This window comes from Ustilago hordei (assembly GCF_900519145.1).
Source record: "Ustilago hordei strain Uho2 genome assembly, contig: UHO2_contig_02, whole genome shotgun sequence".
In the NCBI taxonomy this organism is placed as follows: domain Eukaryota; kingdom Fungi; phylum Basidiomycota; class Ustilaginomycetes; order Ustilaginales; family Ustilaginaceae; genus Ustilago; species Ustilago hordei.
This window is the reverse complement of record NW_024545252.1, coordinates 149758-171370: the sequence shown is the minus strand read 5'-3', so window position 1 is coordinate 171370 and position 21613 is coordinate 149758. Positions and strand designations below refer to the sequence as shown.

Sequence of the window (21613 nt, the reverse complement as noted above, 5' to 3'; positions counted from 1 at the left end):
GAGAAGGAGCAGTGTATAGGACACTAGTGTCAGGGGTCTCGCGCCTGAAACCCAGGTCGGTCTGTCGAGATACTCGGTGACTATTAAACTGTGTGACAGCTATTGTCTCGGTATCGGTGACTATCAAGTTGTGCAGTGACAGCAGGTGGCGTTCGTTGTATATACTATCGTAGGTTTCGGCTGACCTCTGTGGACACTCCGTTCAGGGGTAGCTCGGCACGATCAATATCAATGTTATGATGACACCAAGGTCTGGTGTGAGTGTTGATGATGATGAGGTTGATGGTGTTGGTGATGAGATTGGTGATGTCGATGATAATGAGGTTGATGGTGTTGATGGTAAGGTTGGTGGCGTCGATGATAATGAGGTTGATGGTGTTGGTGATAAGGTTGGTGGCGTCAACACGAGTGTCCAGTGTGTTGACTTGATGCTTGAAGTGATCCCCGGACCGCAGTGGACTACTGCCTTCGGTTCTATCTATATCCGGACCGCTAACCTGCTATGGGCGCCTTCGGACGTCAGGTAGTGGTGATACAACACACACACTACGATGAGGAGCAACCTTGATAGATTGCTGCTATGCTGACTGTAACTAATGAGTACTTATGTTTCTAAAGTATTGACTAGTTGTATGGTGAGTAGAGTGGATGAGGATCCACTCGACCTATGATGATGGGAAAGCATGGTTATATACCTCTTCACAGCATCGCCAGCGATGCTGCTCCTGCTCTCTCTCCAGAGAGTACTTTCTTCATCGAGTACTGCTCAGGGGCCTCTCCTGCTTGGCACCCCTGTGCCTCTTGAGTGGTGTCGACTCCTTCGACACTGCTCCTCCTCCTCATGACCTGTGTCGACTCCTTCGACACTGCTCCTCCTCCTCATGACCTGTGTCGACTCCTTCGACACTGCTCCTCCTCCTCATGACCTGTGTCGACTCCTTCGACACTGCTCCTCCTCCTCATGACCTGTGTCGACTTCCTGTCTCTCGAGCCCCTGAGTGGTAACCATCTGAGCTTGGTCCTCCTCATGGCTGCGCCTGCTCTTTGAGCTTGGTCCTCCTCGTGGCTGTGCCTGGTCCTCCTCGCATATGGGCTCAGTGCTCCTTTGCATGTGAATCCATAGGAGTCCATGGTCTCCATGGAGACTGCACTACGACCATGCTCTCTACTGGTATCGACTAGGTCTTCGATACCTGTGCTCCATCCATATGAACCAGTGACCCTCCTGCTTCTTGAGCATCCAGGCCCATGACAACTAGCAGGCAGGTCCTGAGGAAGAGGAGCAGTGTTGAAGGAGTCGACACCAGGTCATGAGGAGGAGGAGCAGTGTCAAAGGAGTCGACACCACTCAAGAGGCACAGGGGTGCCAAGCAGGAGAGGCCCCTGAGCAGTACTTGATGAAGAAGGTACTCTCTGGAGAGAGAGCAGGAGCAGCATCGCTGGCGATGCTGTGAAGAGGTATATAACCATGCTTTCCCATCATCATAGGTCGAGTGGATCCTCATCCACTCTACTCACCATACAACTAGTCAATACTTTAGAAACATAAGTACTCATTAGTTACAGTCAGCATAGCAGCAATCTATCAAGGTTGCTCCTCATCATAGTGTGTGTGTTGTATCACCACTACCTGACATCCGTAGGCGCCCCATAGCAGGTTAGCGGTCCAGATATAGATAGAACCGAAGGCAGTAGTCCACTGCAGTCCAGGGATCACTTCAAGCATCAAAGTCAACACACTGGACACTCGTGTTGATGCCACCAACCTTATCACCAACATCATCAACCTCATCATCATCAATACTCACACCAGACCTTGGTGTCATCATAACCGAAGCATTGATATTGATCGTGCCAAGCTACCCCTGAATGGAGTGTCCACAGAGGTCAGCCGAAACCTACAATAGTATATACAACAAATGCCACCTGCTGTCACTGTGCAACTTGATAGTCACCGATACCGAGACAATAGCTGTCACACAGTTTGATAGTCACCGAGTATCTCGACAGACCGACCTGGGTTTCAGGCGCGAGACCCCTGACAGGTAGACCCTCTTAGCTCTCGACCCATGGGTCCAAAGGTCATGGTCACCACAGCAGACCCCTTTGAGGATGCCACCGACTCAGGAGATGGCCACACAGGCAGCACCAAGACAGGTGAACCCGAGGCCATGGACCTCAGCTCATATCAGCAATCCATGGACCCCAATCATGAGGAGGAGGAGCATGATGATGGCAATGATGAGGGAAATGTCAGTGGGGTGATGCACTGATGGTGTGCATTGCTCTACAAACCTCCTCGCCATCACTCTGTATATATCAAGATTGTCAAGTATGTTTCTCTACCAGTGGAGGCAAAGCAGTACTGGAGCTCTCTGGAATGGTTCAAAACCATCCTGCTCGGATACTGGCTGATACCAGTGCTGGTTTGTCCATAGTCTCAGATTCTTTCATTAGTAAGTACCAAATACCCACAAAACCCACAAAAACAAGATCGATCCATGGTGTCACCAGGCACCAACTCTCCATCAATAGTTCTGCAAGCATGCAGGTATCTATTGGTACACACAATCTGGGTGTGGTCGAAGCTTCAGTGGCCGACACTGCTGACTATGACCTCATCCTGGGGTTCACCGAGCTACGGAGGCTCAAACCCACTATACAATGGGATACGGGCCAGCTGGAGTTCAAGACTCAGGAGCAGGACTGACCCCCAAGGAGACCCCCTGAAGCAGCAAGAGCAGGGGACCTAACCATGAGGAGACCAACCCTTCATGGTAACGAGTTTGTCTCAGCAGAACACATACTGCAAGCAGCTCTGGAAGATGGACCCATAGGGTTCATGCTGTTCGAGGAGCCACCATCATCACTCCCAGCCTTTGGTTTTGTACCTACAGGCGCAGACAAAGGAGTAGAGATGGAGGTAGAGGTGGACAAGGTAGTGATGGCTGCAGACATACCAAAGCCATACCAACACCTGCAAGATGTGTTTGATGAGGTGGAAGCAGACAAGCTGCCCCATCATACTGAGCATGATCTCCACCTCAAGTTGATAGAAGGAGGTAAGCCACCTCAAGGGCCCCTGTACCTTAAAGGACCCAAGGAGATGTCCGAGTTGAGGAGGTACTTGGATGAGAACCTTGAGAAGGGGTTCATAAGACCATCGAAGAGCCTGGCACAATCACCAGTGCTCTTCGTACCAAAGAAGGATGGAGGTCTCAGACTCTGTGTGGACTACCGAGGTCTCAACGAGATCACTGTCAAGAACAGGGCACCACAGCCCCTCATCGAGGAGCAGCTGTTCTTACTCAGGAAGGCAAGGATCTATACCAAGCTAGACCTTAGAGCAGCATACAACCTCATCCAGATTGCTAAAGGAGATGAATGGAAGACAGCTTTTGGCACTCAGTTGGGACTCTATGAGTACCTAGTGATGCCCTTTGGCCTAGCCAATGCTCCAGCTCACTTCCAGTTGTTCATCAATGACATCTTCTGAGACATCATTGGAGTATATGTAGTAGTATACCTAGATGACTTCCTGATCTTCAGTGACACCAAAGAGACACATGTGAAGCATGTCACCAAGGTCCTCACTCGATTAAGGAGCAACAGGCTCTTTGCTAAGCTGTCGAAGTGTGAGTTTCACACCAAGGTAGTTGAGTTCCTGGGATACATCATCAAGCCGACAGGTATAGAGATGGACCCAGAAAAGGTGTGCACTGTCAAGGAGTGGCCAATGCCAGAGTCAATCCATGACATCCAAAGGTTCCTGGGTTTTGCCAACTTCTATCGAAGGTTCATAGCCCACTTTGCTTGTATAGCCAAGCCCTTGACATCACTGGTAAAGCCCACAGAACAGTTCAGGAAGTTCGAGCTACCAGAGGAGGCCCAGCAGGCCTTCCACAAGCTCATCCAGGCATCCACCTCAGCAGGAGTGCTTCAGCACTTCGACTACCACCTTTCAACAAGGTTGGAGACCGATGCAAGTGACTTTGCTATAGCAGGAGTACTCAAGCAGGAGCATGAAGGTCAATGGCACCCAGTGGCCTTCTACTCTAGGAAGATGTCCTCTGCCAAGAAGAACTATGAGATCCATGACAAGGAGCTCCTAGCTGTGGTCACTTGCCTTACTCAGTGGTGACACATGCTAGCTGGACTACTGAGTCAACTGGTCATCCTTACCGACCATGAAGCCCTCAAGTACTTCAAGTCCCAGAGACGCATCACAGGTCGACAGGCTCGATGGGCAATACTACTAGCAGACTTCGATTTCATACTACAGTATCGACCAGGAGACAAGGGTGGTGGGCCTGATGCTCTCACCAGAAGGACTGACATGCAACCAGCTGGTGAAGAGCAAGATCACAATGTGAGGCAACTACTGCCTCCTCAAGTGTTCAAGGAGACAGCAGACCATGACTCGATCCTAGTGGCCCCTATGCTCTCGATGGAGTCCATAGCATCAAAAGGTCTCAGAGACCTGGTCAGGATCTTCCAGCCCTTAGACCAAGAGCTACAGGAGATACATACAAAGAAGCCCTTCGAGATCAAGGATGACCTATGGTACAGTGGAGGAAGGTTGGTTATCCCCAAGGTAATCATGCCAGGGAGGACCAACAACTGACACTCAAGGAGTGCCAAAGAGGTGGATGGACAGTCTCTCTCTGTAGAGCACCTGTGATTCATGGTGATGACCCAATGCCATGACAGCATCACTGCTGGACATGTGGGAAGAGATGCTACCATCAAAGCAGCCCAACAACATTACTGGTGGCCAAACATGACAGCTTGGATTGCAGACTATGTAGCAAGTTGTCCTGTATGTGCTAGGTACAAAGCTCCTTGTCACTGTCCATATGGTTTGCTACAGCCACTAGCAACACCAGACAGGCCCTGGGGCTCCATATCCCTCGACTTCATCAAAGGATTACCACCATCAAGGAACTATGACTCCATCCTTGTCATTGTTGACAGGCTGACCAAGTTTGCCATACTAGCTCCAACCCATAAGACAGTCACAGCCAAACAGACTGCAGTGTTGCTATATGGACACATGGTTAGACTCTTCGGATATCCAGATCACATGGTCTCGGACCGAGGCAGGCAGTTCATATCAGGAGCATGGAAGGCATTTGCAGAGCAAATGGGTGTGAAGCACTCACTTAGCACGGCTTACCATCCTCAAACTGATGGTCAGACAGAGAGAGTCAATCAGGTCATAGAGCAATATCTCAGGATGTACTGCAACTATGAGCAGAATGACTGGGCCAACCTGCTGGACACTGCGGCCTTTGTATACAACAACACGGTCCACAACAGCATTGGTGTCTCACCATTCTTTGCATGCTATGGATGGAACCCCAAAGCTCATCCTGACATCCCTCAATGACTAGGAGTCAATGATCCAGGTCGCTTCAAGTACCTCATGGATGGAAAGGAGCATTGCAAGTACCTCCAGGAGCAGATCAGAGAGGCACAATGTAGATCAGTAGACCAGTATAACAGGAAGCACAAGGACATCGAGTTTAAGGTGGGTGATCTGGACTATATCAACTGTCAAAACTGGAAGACAAGGAGACCCACACCCAAGTTAGATACCTGGTTTGCAGGACCCTACCCAGTTCAGGAACGGGTAGGATGCCGAGCTTATCGAATCACATTGCCAGCAAACCTTAGGGTGCATGATGTGTTCCATGTCTCCATGCTCGAACCAGCAAGAACCAGTTCTCTTCCTCAACGAGCTGAACAGCCCACCATACCATCACTTCCAGATGAGGACCTTGACTTCGAAGTCGAAGCACTCATCGACAAGCATTCACACAATGGGACTACAGAGTACAAAGTGTTGTGGAGAGGGTACTCAGAAGAAGCTGCTTCATGGGAACCAGTAGAGAACCTCAACTGCCCTGACCTCATCCAGGAGTATGAGGTGTCGGAGGGGGGACGAGCGAGTAGACAGAGTAGAGAGAGGAGGAGAGAACAGGAGGAGTAGAGAGAGAAGGAGGAAGGAGAATGACGATTGAAAGAAGGAGGAAGGGTGATGTTGGCGATGTTGTCGAGGAGGAGGAGGAGGAGGAGGAGGAGTCAGCATGAACCAGACCAGAGCATGCCTCGACGGAGCTCGGCTCTTAAGAGGGGGGTAGTGTCATGTGCCTGAATGCTCAAAGAAGCAGGAGGGTCACTGGTTCATATGGAAGGAGCACAAGTATCGAAGATCTAGTCAATACCATTAGAGAGCATGGTCATAGTGCAGTCTCCATGGAGACCATGGACTCCTATGGACTCACATGCAAAGGAGGACCGAGCCATATGTAAGGGGGGCCAGGCACAGCCATGAGGAGGACCAAGCTCAAGGAGCAGGCACAGCCACGAAGAGGACCAAGCTCAAGGAGCATGCAGATGGTTACCACTCAGGGGCTCGAGAGACAAGAGTCGAAGGAGTCGACACCAGGTCTTGAGGAGGAGGAGCAGTGTCGAAGGAGTCGACACCAGGTCTTGAGGAGGAGGAGCAGTGTCGAAGGAGTCGACACCACTCAGGAGGCATAGGGGTGCCAAGCAAGCAGGAGAGGCCTCCTGAACAGTACTTGATGAAGAAGGTACTCTCTGGAGAGAGAGCAGGAGCAGCGTCGCTGGCAATGCTGTGAAGAGGTATATAACCATGCTTTCTCGTCATCCAAGGTCGAGTGGATCCTCATCCACTCTACACAACCATCATAACTAGTTACCACTTCAGCATAAGTATATATTAGTTCCAGTCAGCATAGCAGCAATCTATCAAGGTTGCTCCTCATCATAGTGTGTGTGTTGTATCACCACTACCTGACATCCGAAGGCGCCCCATAGCAGGTTAGCAGTCTGGATCAAGATAGAACTGAAGGCAGTAGTCCACTGCAGTCCGGGGATCACCTCAAGCATCAGTTGACACACTGGACACTCGTGTTGATGCCACCAACATTATCACCAACACCATCAACCTCATCATCATCAACACCCATACCAGACCTTGGTGTCATCATAACCTACACAGTGATATTGATCATGCCGAGCTACCCCTGAATGGAGTGTCCACAGAGGTCAGCCAAAACCTACAACAGTATATACAATGAATGCCACCTGCTGTCATTGCACAACTTGATAGTCGCCGAGCAACTAGCTCTTCAAGACCAATACCAAGACAATAGCTGTTGCACAGTTTGATAGTCACCGAGTATCTCGACAGACTGACCTGGGTTTCAGGCGTGAGACCCCTGACAGGGTTTTGGTCACAAGGTTCAACAAGTGGCTAAAGGGATTCACAAGACAAAGTCAAGAAGGAGCTGTGTCGAAAGGGGGCATCACACATCATCAGGCAGAAGGAGAACATGAAGGTGAGAGGGCAGTGTTGCATAACCCTTACGCCATGCAAATGGTAGGGGCACAGTACCAATGGGCTTGATGCCAGTAGGACAAGACAGTGTCAAACAGGGGACAAAGGCCCCTCAAGAGGAGCAGGATAGGTGTTGTGGGCAACACCAATCAAATGCATAAATACTCTCATTCTACCATAGCATACAAGTGGATCCTCATCCACTCTATACTATACTACTTACTCAATCTACTTTACTTACTTAGTTATGTACCATTGCAATAGCAGTGCTCTTGCAACAACTCTCAACATGTGTGTTGTATCACCATTAGTCAACAACTGTAGGTGGTGTTCTTCAACACTAGCAGTCCAGTGCCCTTACTGTAGGTGGTGTTCTTCAACACTTGCAGTCCAGTCCCTCACTGTAGGCAGTGTTCTTCAACACTTGCAGTCCAGTCCCTTGCTGTAGGCAGTGTAGCTCAACACCTGCAGTCCAGTCATTTATTGTAGGCAGTGACTCACCCATTTGCTCTGCAAATGCCTTCCATGCTCCTGATATGAACTGCCTGCCTCGGTCCGAGACCATGTGATCTGGATATCCGAAGAGTCTAACCATGTGTCCATATAGCAACACTGCAGTCTGTTTGGCTGTGACTGTCTTATGGGTTGGAGCTAGTATGGCAAACTTGGTCAGCCTGTCAACAATGACAAGGATGGAGTCATAGTTCCTTGATGGTGGTAATCCTTTGATGAAGTCGAGGGATATGGAGCCCCAGGGCCTGTCTGGTGTTGCTAGTGGCTGTAGCAAACCATATGGACAGTGACAAGGAGCTTTGTACCTAGCACATACAGGACAACTTGCTACATAGTCTGCAATCCAAGCTGTCATGTTTGGCCACCAGTAATGTTGTTGGGCTGCTTTGATGGTAGCATCTCTTCCCACATGTCCAGCAGTGATGCTGTCATGGCATTGGGTCATCACCATGAATCACAGGTGCTCTACAGAGAGAGACTGTCCATCCACCTCTTTGGCACTCCTTGAGTGTCAGTTGTTGGTCCTCCCTGGCATGATTACCTTGGGGATAACCAACCTTCCTCCACTGTACCATAGGTCATCCTTGATCTCGAAGGGCTTCTTTGTATGTATCTCCTGTAGCTCTTGGTCTAAGGGCTGGAAGATCCTGACCAGGTCTCTGAGACCTTTTGATGCTATGGACTCCATCGAGAGCATAGGGGCCACTAGGATCGAGTCATGGTCTGCTGTCTCCTTGAACACTTGAGGAGGCAGTAGTTGCCTCACATTGTGATCTTGCTCTTCACCAGCTGGTTGCATGTCAGTCCTTCTGGTGAGAGCATCAGGCCCACCACCCTTGTCTCCTGGTCGATACTGTAGTATGAAATCGAAGTCTGCTAGTAGTATTGCCCATCGAGCCTGTCGACCTGTGATGCGTCTCTGGGACTTGAAGTACTTGAGGGCTTCATGGTCGGTAAGGATGACCAGTTGACTCAGTAGTCCAGCTAGCATGTGTCACCACTGAGTAAGGCAAGTGACCACAGCTAGGAGCTCCTTGTCATGGATCTCATAGTTCTTCTTGGCAGAGGACATCTTCCTAGAGTAGAAGGCCACTGGGTGCCATTGACCTTCATGCTCCTGCTTGAGTACTCCTGCTATAGCAAAGTCACTTGCATCGGTCTCCAACCTTGTTGAAAGGTGGTAGTCGAAGTGCTGAAGCACTCCTGCTGAGGTGGATGCCTGGATGAGCTTGTGGAAGGCCTGCTGGGCCTCCTCTGGTAGCTCGAACTTCCTGAACTGTTCTGTGGGCTTTACCAGTGATGTCAAGGGCTTGGCTATACAAGCAAAGTGGGCTATGAACCTTCGATAGAAGTTGGCAAAACCCAGGAACCTTTGGATGTCATGGATTGACTCTGGCATTGGCCACTCCTTGACAGTGCACACCTTTTCTGGGTCCATCTCTATACCTGTCGGCTTGATGATGTATCCCAGGAACTCAACTACCTTGGTGTGAAACTCACACTTCGACAGCTTAGCAAAGAGCCTGTTGCTCCTTAATCGAGTGAGGACCTTGGTGACATGCTTCACATGTGTCTCTTTGGTGTCACTGAAGATCAGGAAGTCATCTAGGTATACTACTACATATACTCCAATGATGTCTCAGAAGATGTCATTGATGAACAACTGGAAGTGAGCTGGAGCATTGGCTAGGCCAAAGGGCATCACTAGGTACTCATAGAGTCCCAACTGAGTGCCAAAAGCTGTCTTCCATTCATCTCCTTTAGCAATCTGGATGAGGTTGTATGCTGCTCTAAGGTCTAGCTTGGTATAGATCCTTGCCTTCCTGAGTAAGAACAGCTGCTCCTCGATGAGGGGCTGTGGTGCCCTGTTCTTGACAGTGATCTCGTTGAGACCTCGGTAGTCCACACAGAGTCTGAGACCTCCATCCTTCTTTGGTACGAAGAGCACTGGTGATCGTGCCGGGCTCTTCGATGGTCTTATGAACCCCTTCTCGAGATTCTCATCCAAGTATCTCCTCAACTCGGACATCTCCTTGGGTCCCTTAAGGTATAGGGGCCCTTGAGGTGGCTTACCTCCTTCTATCAACTCGAGGTGGAGATCATGCTCGGTATGATGGGGCAGCTTGTCTGCTTCCACCTCATCAAACACATCTCGCAGGTGTTGGTATGGCTTTGGTATGTCTGCAGCCGTCACCACCTTATCTACCTCCACCTCCATCTCGACTCCTTTGTCTGCGCCTGTAGGTACAAAACCAAAGGCTGGGAGTGATGATGGTGGCTCCTCTAACAGCATGAACCCTATGGGTCCATCTTCCAGAGCTGCTCGTAGTATGCGCTCTGCTGAGACAAACTCGTTACCATGAAGGGTTGGTCTCCTCATGGTTAGGTCCCCTGCTCTTGCTGCTTCAGGGGGTCTCCTTGGGGGTCGGTCCTGCTCCTGAGTCTTGAACTCCAGCTGGCCCGTATCCCATTGTATGGTGGGTTTGAGCCTCCGTAGCTCAGTGAACCCCAGGATGAGGTCATAGTCCGCAGTGTCGGCCACTGAAGCTTCGACCACACCCAGATTGTGTGTACCAATAGATACCTGCATGCTTGCAGAACTATTGATGGAGAGTTGGTGCCTGGTGACACCATGGATCGATCTTGTTTTTGTGGGTTTTGTGGGTATTTGGTACTTACTAATGAAAGAATCTGAGACTATGGACAAACCAGCACCGGTATCAGCTAGTATCCGAGCAGGATGGTCTTGAACCATTCCAGAGAGCTCCAGTACTGCTTTGCCTCCACTGGTAGAGAAACATACTTGACAATCTTGATATATACAGAGTGATGGCGAGGAGGTTTGTAGAGCAATGCATGCCATCAGTGCATCACCCCACTGACGTTTCCCTCGTCATCATCATCATTGTGCTCCTCCTCGTGATCGGGGTCCATGGGTTGCTGGTATGAGCTGAGGTCCATGGCCTCGGGGTCACCCATCTCAGTGCTGCCTGTGTGGCCATCTCCTGAGTCGGTGGCCTCCTCGAAGGGGTCTGCTGTGGTGACCATAACCTTTGGTCCCATGGGTCGAGAGCTAAGAGGGTCTACCCTCCTGCTGGGGCAGTCTCTGGCCCAATGGCCGATACCTTTGCATACATGACAGGTGTTGATACCTGATGGAGCAGGGCTTCCTTGCTTCGAGGGTTGGGTGGGATGATGAGGAAGGGGTCGGTTTAGGTTTTGTATAGTTGCTTGTGTAGTTGCTTGTGATGGTGATCGAGCTGGATAAGTTTGAGTGGGTTGTCGGATGGGGATCGAACTTTGATTTGGCCGAGACCCAGTTCTTAGTGGAGGTGATGTGGCGTTTGGGAGTGAGTGTCTAGCCGAGGACTGCTGTAGTAGCATCCTCTGTCGATCGATCTCCTCAACCTCTCGATACCACTCCCATCTCTTCCCAGGTGGATTCCTCTCGAACTTCTCCTGTATGCTACGAGTGAGACTACCTCTGAAGAGATCAATCACTAGCTCATTGTCATCTAGGTTGACCTGTCCTTCCAAGTCTCTGAACCGCTCTACATGACGTGTGGCAGCACCAGGAGCATCACTTGTGAGTCTGAGAGCCAACAGCTTGTTGTATGCCTCCATCCTAGCATTGCGTGGGTTGAACTGCTCTGACAGTCGCTCTGTGAAGTAGTGCCAATCATTGAACAACCTTCCTTCTCTAGCTCTATCAATACGGAGCTTGGAGGTCCACCACTCTCTTGCTGTCCCTTCCAGTTGAGCACCCATGTGATTGATCATCCTAGACTGCTCATACACCTGGTTGAACTTAAACCATGCTTCGGCTTCTAGAATGAAGATCTCCATGTCTCGGGGATTGAACTTTGGAAAGGGGGTGGCGATGGGCTTTGACCGGTTAAGCTCTGCCATGATGCTGGTATCCTCCTCATGGTCCAGGGGGTAAGGGTCCGTCCTAGTCCTGCTGTAGGGGTCCAGCTTAGTCTTGACATATCTTGGCCCAGTAGGTGAAGCATACTTCTCATAGTTGATGTCCTCCTGCTCATCCAGGTTGAATGAGACTGATCGTCTTGATCGTGGAGCAGGAGTAGGAGTATGTGGGTCTCCTATCATAGACTCATCTCCTCCTCCTGCTTGGTCTTCCGAGTGAGAGAGGTCCATTGTCTCCTCCCTACCCAGCTGAGCTCGTTGTAGTCGTTCCTCTCGATGACCCTGCCTAGTAAGCTCTAGCTGAGCTTCCAATAGAGTGAGTAGTCTATCGAGCTTATTGTTGAGGTCTGGGTCCGTCATGGTGATCGTGAGGAGCTGCTTGAACGATCCACTCTAATGTCAGGGGTCTCGCGCCTGAAACCCAGGTCGGTCTGTCGAGATACTCGGTGACTATTAAACTGTGTGACAGCTATTGTCTCGGTATCGGTGACTATCAAGTTGTGCAGTGACAGCAGGTGGCGTTCGTTGTATATACTATCGTAGGTTTCGGCTGACCTCTGTGGACACTCCGTTCAGGGGTAGCTCGGCACGATCAATATCAATGTTATGATGACACCAAGGTCTGGTGTGGGTGTTGATGATGATGAGGTTGATGGTGTTGGTGATGAGATTGGTGATGTCGATGATAATGAGGTTGATGGTGTTGATGGTAAGGTTGGTGGCGTCGATGATAATGAGGTTGATGGTGTTGGTGATAAGGTTGGTGGCGTCAACACGAGTGTCCAGTGTGTTGACTTGATGCTTGAAGTGATCCCCGGACCGCAGTGGACTACTGCCTTCGGTTCTATCTATATCCGGACCGCTAACCTGCTATGGGCGCCTTCGGACGTCAGGTAGTGGTGATACAACACACACACTACGATGAGGAGCAACCTTGATAGATTGCTGCTATGCTGACTGTAACTAATGAGTACCTGTGTTTCTAAAGTATTGACTAGTTGTATGGTGAGTAGAGTGGATGGGGATCCACTCGACCTATGATGATGAGAAAGCATGGTTATATACCTCTTCACAGCATTGCCAGCGATGCTGCTCCTGCTCTCTCTCCAGAGAGTACCTTCTTCATCGAGTACTGCTCAGGGGCCTCTCCTGCTTGGCATCCCTGTGCCTCTTGTCGACACTGCTCCTCCTCCTCATGACCTGGTGTCGACTCCTTCGACACTGCTCCTCCTCCTTTGATCAGTGACAGTTCCTTTGGCTCTTGTCTCTCGAGCCCCTGAGTGGTAACCATCTGCATGCTCCTTGAGCTTGGTCCTCTTCGTGGCTGTGCCTGCTCCTTGAGCTTGGTCCTCCTCGTGGCTGTGCTTGGCCCTCCTTTGCATGTGAGTCCATAGGAGTCCATGGTCTCCATGGAGACTGCACTACGACCATGCTCTCTACTGGTGTCGACTAGGTCTTCGATACCTGTGCTCCTTCCATATGAACCCATGACCCTCCTGCTTCTTGAGCATCCAGGCCCATGACACCCTCTGGAAAGGCCCTGAAGCTAGTGAAAGGCCTATATGGATTAAAGCAATCAGGTAGAGAATGGAATATGGAGCTAGACTCACACCTACAAAAGATAGGTTTCTATTGCATGCTGAGCACTCCATGCCTATACTCAAGAGGGACAGGCGACAGCATGACAATCATCACAGCCTATGTAGATGACATGCTTATAACATCACCCAGTCATATGGAGGTAAGCCACACTAAGGATGAGATAATGGCAAAATGGGGAATGGAAGATAAAGGACCTGTGAAGGAGTTCTTAGGTGTAAGGATAGATCGAGACAGAATACAGAGAAGAATGACACTCGACCTAATGGCTTACATTAAGGCTATGGTGAGAAAGTGGCTACAAACAACTGATCTGAAGTCATGGGTACCAATGCAGAGCCTAATGGGTGTTACGGGTGGCGACAAGTGTGACCCATTGGTAGCAAAACAGTACCAAGAATTAGTTGGACAGCTTTTATGGGTATCTAACACAGCACAGCCCAACATATCATTCACCGTAGGAACACTAGCAAGATACATGTCGAGCCCAATGAGCAATGCATGGAAGGCAGCATTACATTTGGTGAAGTACCTCAATCAAACCAGCGAATATAAGTTACTCTTTGGAGATGAAGTGAACAAACACTCAGGACAGTGTCAGGGGTCGCGCGCCTGAAACCCAGATCTGTCTGTCGAGGTACTCGGTGACTGTCAAGTTGTGCGACAGCTATTGTGGGTTTCGACTGACCTCTGTGGACACTCCGTTCAGAGGTGGCTCGGCACGATCAATGTCGTTATGAAGGTTATGGTGATACCAGGGTCTGGTGTTGGTGTTGATGATGATGAGGTTGTTGGTGAATGTCGATGAGATTTGTGGTGAGGTTGGTCGCGTCAACACGAGTGTCCAGTGTGCTGACTAATGCTGAGTGATCCCCGGACCGCAGTGGACTACTGCCTTCGGTTCTATCTATATCCGGACCGCTACCTGCTATAGGCGCCTACGGATTGTCAGGTAGTGGTGATACAACACACGCACTACGATGAGGAGCAATCTTGATGGATTGCTGCTATGCTGACTGCTAACTAATGAGTACTTGTGTTCTAAGTATTGACTAGTTATATGGTGAGTAGAGTGGATGGGGATCCACTCGGCCTATGATGATGAGAAAGCATGGTTATATACCTCTTCACAGTATCGCCAGCGATGCTGCTCCTGCTCTCTCTCCAGAGAGTGCCTTCTTCATCGAGTACTGCTCAGGGGCCTCTCCTGCTTGGCACCCCTGTGCCTCTCGAGCTGTGTCGACTCCTTCGACACTGCTCCTCCTCCTCATGAGCTATGTCGACTCCTTCGACACTGCTCCTCTTCCTCATGAGTTGTGTCGACTCCATCGACACTGCTCCTCCTCCTCATGAGCTGTGTCTACTCCATCGACACTGCTCCTCCTCCTTATGAGCTGCTTGCCGGTTACCAGTGACCTCTTGTCAGCAGGCCGGTCCTTCATGACGTGCTTGGACCTCCTTGCATACAGGCCGGTCCTCCATGACGTGCTTGGCCCTCCTTGCATACAGGCCGGTCAAGTTGCTCTCCCACGCTCCCCTTCTATGAACCTCCATGCCCGTGTCCTAAGGCCTATGACACTACCCCCCTCTTAAGAGCCGAGCTCCGTTGAGGCTAGTCATGCTTCTGTGTCTGGTTCATACTAGCTCCTCTCCTCCTACTCCTCCTCCTGCTCTCTCCTCCTTCTTCTGCTCGCTCCTCCCCCCTCTGATACCTCATACTCCCGGATGAGGTCGGGACAGTCGAGGTTTGAAACGGGTTCCCAAGAGGCGGCCTCCTCTGAGTACCCCCTCCAAAGCACTTTGTACTCCGTAGTCCCATTGAATGAGCGCTTGTCAATGAGTGCTTCTACTTCGAAGTCGAGGTCTTCATCAGGAAGTGATGGTATGATTGGCTGGTCTGTCCTGTGAGGAAGTGAGCTAGTCTTTGCTGGCTCGAGCATGGAGACATGGAACACATCATGAACCCTAAGGTTTGCTGGCAATGTGATCCTGTATGCTCGGCGTCCTACTCGTTCCTGGACTGGATAGGGTCCTGCAAACCGGGTATCCAGCTTTGGTGTAGGTCGCCTGGTCTTCCAGTTCCGGCGGTTGATATAGACCATATCACCCACCTTAAACTCGATGTCCTTGTGCTTCCTGTTATACTGGTCCACCGTCCGACGCTGTGCCTCCCTGATCTGCTCCTGAAGATACTTGCAACGCTCCTTCCCATCCATGAGGTACTCGAAGCGACCTGGATCATTGACTCCTAGTTGTTGAGGGATGTCAGGATGGGCTTTGGGGTTCCATCCATAGCATGCAAAGAATGGTGAGACACCAATGCTGTTGTGGACCGTGTTGTTGTATACAAAGGCTGCAGTGTCTAGCAGGTCTGCCCAGTCGTTCTGCTCATAGTTGCAGTACATCCTTAGGTACTGCTCCACGACCTGATTGACTCTCTCTGTCTGACCATCAGTTTGAGGATGATAAGCCGTGCTAAGTGAGTGCTTCACACCCATCTGCTCTGCAAAGGCTTTCCATGCTCCTGATATGAACTGCCTGCCTCGGTCCGAGACCATGTGATCAGGGTATCCGAAGAGTCTAACCATGTGTCCATATAGCAACACTGCAGTCTGTTTGGCCGTGACTGTCTTATGGGTCGGGGCCAGGATGGCAAACTTGGTCAGCCTATCGACAATGACGAGGATGGAGTCATAGTTCTTTGAAGGTGGTAGTCCTTCAATGAAGTCGAGGGATATCGAGCCCCAGGGCCTGTCTGGTGTGGCAAGTGGCTGTAGAAGGCCATACGGACGATGACGAGGAGCTTTGTACCTCGCACAAACTGGACAACTAGCTACATAGTCAGCAATCCAAGCTGTCATGCTTGGCCACCAGTAGTGCCGTTGAGCTGCCTTGATGGTAGCATCTCTTCCTACATGTCCGGCAGTAACACCATCATGGCATTGGGTCATCACCATGAATCGCAGGTGCTCTACAGAGAGAGACTGTCCATCTACTTCCTTGGCACTCCTTGAGTGTCGGTTGTTAGTCCTCCCTGGCATGGTCACCTTGGGGATGACTAACCTTCCTCCACTGTACCATAGGTCGTCCTTGAGCTCGAAGGGCTTCTTCGAGTGTATCTCCTGTAGCTCTTGATCTAAGGGCTGGAAGATCTTGACCAGGTCTTTGAGCCCTTTCGATGCTATGGACTCCATCGAGAGCATGGGAGCCACTAGGGTCGAGTCATGGTCCGCTGTTTCCGCAAACACCCGAGGAGGCAGTAGTTGCCTCACATTGTGATCCTGCTCTTCACCAGCTGGTTGCATGTCTGCCCTTCTGGTGAGAGCATCGGGTTCACCACCTTTGTCTCCTGGTCGATACTGCAGGATGAAGTCGAATTCTGCTAGTAGTATTGCCCATCGAGCTTGTCGTCCTGTGATGCGTCTCTGTGACTTGAAGTACTTGAGGGCTTCATGGTCAGTGAGGATGACCAGTTGGTTCGGTAGTCCAGCTAGCATGTGTCGCCACTGAGTGAGGCAGGCGACCACAGCTAGGAGCTCCTTATCATGGATCTCATAGTTCTTCTCGGCAGAAGACATCTTCCTAGAGTAGAAGGCCACTGGATGCCATCGTCCTTCATGCTCCTGCTTGAGTACTCCTGCTATAGCAAAGTCACTTGCATCGGTCTCCAACCTTGTTGGAAGGTGGTAGTCGAAGTGCTGAAGCACTCCTGCTGATGTGAACGCTTGAATGAGCTGATGGAAGGCTTGTTGGGCCTCCTCCGACAACTCAAACTTCTTGAAGCGTTCCGTCGGCTTCACCAGTGATGTCAATGGCTTGGCTATCCGAGCGAAGTGAGCTATGAATCTCCTGTAGAAGTTAGCAAAACCCAGGAACCGTTGGATGTCATGGATAGACGCCGGCATCGGCCACTCCTTGACAGTCCGTATCTTTTCTGGGTCCATCTCAATACCCGTTGGCTTGATGATGTAACCCAGGAACTCCACCGTCTTGGTGTGGAACTCACACTTGGACAGCTTAGCAAAGAGCCTGTTGCTCTTTAAGCGAGTGAGGACCTCGGTGACATGCTTCACATGTACCTCCTCAGTGTCACTGAAGATCAGGAAGTCATCCAAGTATACTACCACATATACTCCAATGATGTCTCGGAAGATGACATTGATGAATGATTGGAAGTGAGCCGGAGCATTGGCTAGGCCGAAGGGCATCACTAGGTACTCATAGAGTCCCAACTGAGTGCCAAACGCTGTCTTCCATTCATCTCCTTTAGCAACCCGGATGAGGTTGTATGCTGCTCTAAGGTCTAGCTTGGTATAGATCCTTGCCTTCCTGAGCAAGAACAGCTGCTCCTCGATGAGGGGCAATGGTGCCCTGTTCTTGATAGTGATCTCGTTGAGACCTCTGTAGTCGACACAGAGTCTGAGACCTCCATCCTTCTTTGGTACGAAGAGCACTGGGGATCGTGCTGGGCTCTTCGATGGTCTTATGAACCCCTTCTTGAGGTTCTCATCCAAGTACCTCCTCAACTCGGACATCTCCTTGGGTCCCTTAAGGTATAGAGGCCCTTGAGGTGGCTTGCCTCCTTCTATCAACTCGAGGTGGAGATCATGCTCGGTATGATGGGGCAGCTTGTCTGCTTCCACCTCATCGAACACATCTCTCAAGTGTTGGTATGGCTTTGGTATGTCCGCAGCCGTCACCACCTTGTCCACCTCCACCTCCATCTCGATTCCTTTATCGGTGCCTGTAGGTACGAAACCAAAGGCCGGGAGTGATGATGGTGGTTCCTCCAACAGCATGAACCCTATGGGTCCATCTTCCAGAGCTGCTCGTAGTATGCGCTCTGCTGAGACAAACTCGTTACCATGAAGGGTTGGTCTCCTCATGGTTAGGTCCCCTGCTCCTGCTGCTTCAGGGGGTCTCTTCGGGGGTCGGTCCTGCTCCTGAGTCTTGAACTCCAGCTGGCCCGTATCCCATCGTATGGTGGGCTTGAGCTTCCTTAGCTCAGTGAACCCTAGGATGAGGTCGTAGTCGGCAGTGTTGGCCACTGAAGCTTCGACCACACCCAGATTGTGGTTACCAATAGTTACCTGCATGCTCGCAGCACTATTGATGGATAGCTGATGTCCGGTGACACCATGGATCGATCTTGTTTTTATGGGTTTTGTTGGTATTTGGTACTTACTAATGAAAGAATCTGATACTATTGACAAACCAGCACCGGTATCAGCTAGTATTCGAGCAGGATGGTCTTGAACCATTCCAGAGAGCTCCAGTACTGCTTTGCCTCCACTGGTCGAGAAACATACTTGACAATCTTGATATATACAGAGTGATGGCGAGGAGGTTTGTAGAGCAATGCATGCCATCAGTGCATCACCCCACTGACGTTTCCCTCGTCATCATCATCGTCTTGTTCCTCCTCGTGATCGAAGTCCGAGTCCATATGCTGCTGATAAGGCCGGAGGTCCATGTCCTCCTGCTCTGGCTCGGTATTGCCTGAGCGGCCATCTCCAGAGTCGGAGGCCTCGTCGAGGGGGTCCTTGGTGACGACCATGACCTTTGGTCCCATAGGTCGTGATCCCAGAGATTCTACCCTCCTGCTAGGGCAGTTCCTGGCCCAGTGTCCGATACCATTGCACAAATGGCAGGTGTTGTTGCTGCCTCCTGATGGTGCCGGGGTTCCTTTTGGAGCTGGAGTGGGTTGATGGGGAGGAGGACGGTTGTTTGAGTGGGGAAGGGGTTGGGTGGAGTGTCGCGTCGGATAAGGTTGAGACGGAAGATAAGGTGGAGCCGGTGATCGAGTTGAATAAGGTTGCGCAGCCGATCGCCGAACGGGGATTGAACTCTGGATTGGCCGAGTTCCTGGAGATGACGTGTTGTTTGCTTGCACGTGTCTAGCTGAGGCCTGCTGCAACAGCATCCTTTGTCGGTCGATCTCTTCGACTTCCCGGAACCACTCCCATAGCTCCTTCGGTGGATTCCTTTCAAACTTCTCCTGTATGCTGCGAGTAAGGCTTCCTCTGAAGAGGTCAATGGTTAGCTCGTTGTCTCCTAGGTTGACCTGTCCTTCCAAGTCTCTGAACTGCTCTACGTGTCGTGTGGCAGCTCCTGGTGCATCACTAGTAAGTCTGAGAGCTAGCAGCTTGTTGTAGGCCTCCATCCTAGCATTCCGGGGGTTGAACTGTTCAGCTAGTCGTTTGGTGAAGAACTGCCAGTCATTGAATAGCCTCCCTTCTCTAGCTCTATCAAAGCGTAGCTTTGAGGTCCACCACTCTCGAGCAGTACCTTCCAATTGAGAACCCAGGTGGTTGATCATCCGGGTGTGCTCGTAGACTTGATTGAACCTAAACCAAGCTTCGGCTTCTAGAATGTAGATCTCGATGTCTCGGGGATTGAACTTTGGGAACGGGGTTGCAATGGGCTTTGAACGATCTGCCATGATGCTTGCCTCCTCCTCCTGGTCCTGAACATAAGGGTCCACTCGGCTCCTGCTGTAGGGGTCCCTGGTCTTGAGATACTTCGGCCCGGTGGGGGAAGCATACTTTTCATAGTTGGTCTCAGCATGCTCATTCAAGTTGAATGAGACTGATGGTCTTGATCGTGGCGCCGGAGTAGGAGTATGGGGGTCTCCTATCATGGATTCATCTCCTCCTCCTGCTTGGTCTTCTGAGTGAGAGAGGTCCGTTGCCTCCTCAGTCAGATGAGCTCGTCGTAGTCGTTCCTCCCGATGGCTTTGTCTGGTCAGCTCTAGCTGAGCTTCCATTAGTGCTAGTAGCCGGTCTAGCTTGTTGTTAAGGTCCTGATCCGTCATGGTGATCGTGAGGAGCTGCTTGAACGATCCACTCTAATGTCAAGGGGTCGCGCGCCTGAAACCCAGATCTGTCTGTCGAGGTACTCGGTGACTGTCAAGTTGTGCGACAGCTATTGTGGGTTTCGACTGACCTCTGTGGACACTCCGTTCAGAGGTGGCTCGGCACGATCAATGTCGTTATGAAGGTTATGGTGATACCAGGGTCTGGTGTTGGTGTTGATGATGATGAGGTTGTTGGTGAATGTCGATGAGATTTGTGGTGAGGTTGGTCGCGTCAACACGAGTGTCCAGTGTGCTGACTAATGCTGAGTGATCCCCGGACCGCAGTGGACTACTGCCTTCGGTTCTATCTATATCCGGACCGCTACCTGCTATAGGCGCCTACGGATTGTCAGGTAGTGGTGATACAACACACGCACTACGATGAGGAGCAATCTTGATGGATTGCTGCTATGCTGACTGCTAACTAATGAGTACTTGTGTTCTAAGTATTGACTAGTTATATGGTGAGTAGAGTGGATGGGGATCCACTCGGCCTATGATGATGAGAAAGCATGGTTATATACCTCTTCACAGTATCGCCAGCGATGCTGCTCCTGCTCTCTCTCCAGAGAGTGCCTTCTTCATCGAGTACTGCTCAGGGGCCTCTCCTGCTTGGCACCCCTGTGCCTCTCGAGCTGTGTCGACTCCTTCGACACTGCTCCTCCTCCTCATGAGCTATGTCGACTCCTTCGACACTGCTCCTCTTCCTCATGAGTTGTGTCGACTCCATCGACACTGCTCCTCCTCCTCATGAGCTGTGTCTACTCCATCGACACTGCTCCTCCTCCTTATGAGCTGCTTGCCGGTTACCAGTGACCTCTTGTCAGCAGGCCGGTCCTTCATGACGTGCTTGGACCTCCTTGCATACAGGCCGGTCCTCCATGACGTGCTTGGCCCTCCTTGCATACAGGCCGGTCAAGTTGCTCTCCCACGCTCCCCTTCTATGAACCTCCATGCCCGTGTCCTAAGGCCTATGACAGACAGCAAATCGTTACATATACTGATGCAAATTGGGCATCGGACCCAATGAATGGACAAAGAAGCACATCAGGGGGAGTAACATACATGTATGGGTGCCCGGTTAGCTGGAGATCACATGTTCAAAAGTGCATGGCATTGTCAGCAGTTGAGGCTGAATTTGTAGCTGCTTTGGAGGCAACAAGAGAGGCTCTTTTCTTCTCATACCTTCTCAGGGACCTGGGAGTTGAGGCCCATCCACCGACATTGCGGACAGACAGTCAAGGATGTATCCAGGTAAGCAAAGACCCTGCCAAGCACTGGAAGTTGAAGCACATCAACACAAGGTACCACTTTGTCAGAGACCATGTTCAGGAAGGAGAAGTCAAAATTGA

At 50.8% G+C, this 21613-nt stretch overlaps 7 protein-coding genes across 7 annotated transcripts; 4 read left to right on the top strand and 3 right to left on the bottom strand.

Moving 5' to 3' along the window:
* Positions 1-239: 239 nt before the first annotated feature.
* Positions 240-527, top strand: UHO2_00823 (uncharacterized protein; the record flags this gene model as incomplete). The annotated part of the gene is made up of 1 exon (XM_041553291.1): positions 240-527. One exon carries the CDS (start codon positions 240-242, stop codon positions 525-527), a length of 288 nt encoding a protein of 95 aa, XP_041409225.1.
* Positions 528-2069: 1542 nt separating this feature from the next.
* UHO2_00822 (uncharacterized protein) lies at positions 2070-5992 on the top strand (the record flags this gene model as incomplete). Its single annotated transcript, XM_041553290.1, is given in 9 exon segments — positions 2070-2252; positions 2325-2332; positions 2350-2456; positions 2817-3474; positions 3550-4137; positions 4165-4578; positions 4711-4819; positions 4871-5324; positions 5394-5992. 9 exon segments carry the CDS (start codon positions 2070-2072, stop codon positions 5990-5992), a joined length of 3120 nt encoding a protein of 1039 aa, XP_041409224.1.
* A 2398-nt stretch (positions 5993-8390) lies between these two features.
* UHO2_00821 (uncharacterized protein) lies at positions 8391-12166 on the bottom strand (the record flags this gene model as incomplete). Its single annotated transcript, XM_041553289.1, has 5 exons — positions 8391-8850; positions 8881-9465; positions 9544-10660; positions 10759-10967; positions 11250-12166. 5 exons carry the CDS (start codon positions 12164-12166, stop codon positions 8391-8393), a joined length of 3288 nt encoding a protein of 1095 aa, XP_041409223.1.
* A 249-nt stretch (positions 12167-12415) lies between these two features.
* Positions 12416-12703, top strand: UHO2_00820 (uncharacterized protein; the record flags this gene model as incomplete). The annotated part of the gene is made up of 1 exon (XM_041553288.1): positions 12416-12703. One exon carries the CDS (start codon positions 12416-12418, stop codon positions 12701-12703), a length of 288 nt encoding a protein of 95 aa, XP_041409222.1.
* Positions 12704-12875: 172 nt separating this feature from the next.
* UHO2_00819 (uncharacterized protein) lies at positions 12876-13295 on the bottom strand (the record flags this gene model as incomplete). Its single annotated transcript, XM_041553287.1, has 1 exon — positions 12876-13295. One exon carries the CDS (start codon positions 13293-13295, stop codon positions 12876-12878), a length of 420 nt encoding a protein of 139 aa, XP_041409221.1.
* A 192-nt stretch (positions 13296-13487) lies between these two features.
* UHO2_00818 (uncharacterized protein) lies at positions 13488-14021 on the top strand (the record flags this gene model as incomplete). The annotated part of the gene is made up of 1 exon (XM_041553286.1): positions 13488-14021. The coding sequence occupies one exon, from the start codon at positions 13488-13490 to the stop codon at positions 14019-14021; it is 534 nt and encodes a 177-aa protein (XP_041409220.1).
* A 1039-nt stretch (positions 14022-15060) lies between these two features.
* On the bottom strand, positions 15061-20219 carry UHO2_00817 (uncharacterized protein; the record flags this gene model as incomplete). Its single annotated transcript, XM_041553285.1, has 2 exons — positions 15061-18692; positions 18791-20219. The coding sequence occupies 2 exons, from the start codon at positions 20217-20219 to the stop codon at positions 15061-15063; spliced, it is 5061 nt and encodes a 1686-aa protein (XP_041409219.1).
* Between the last annotated feature and the right edge of the window lie 1394 nt (positions 20220-21613).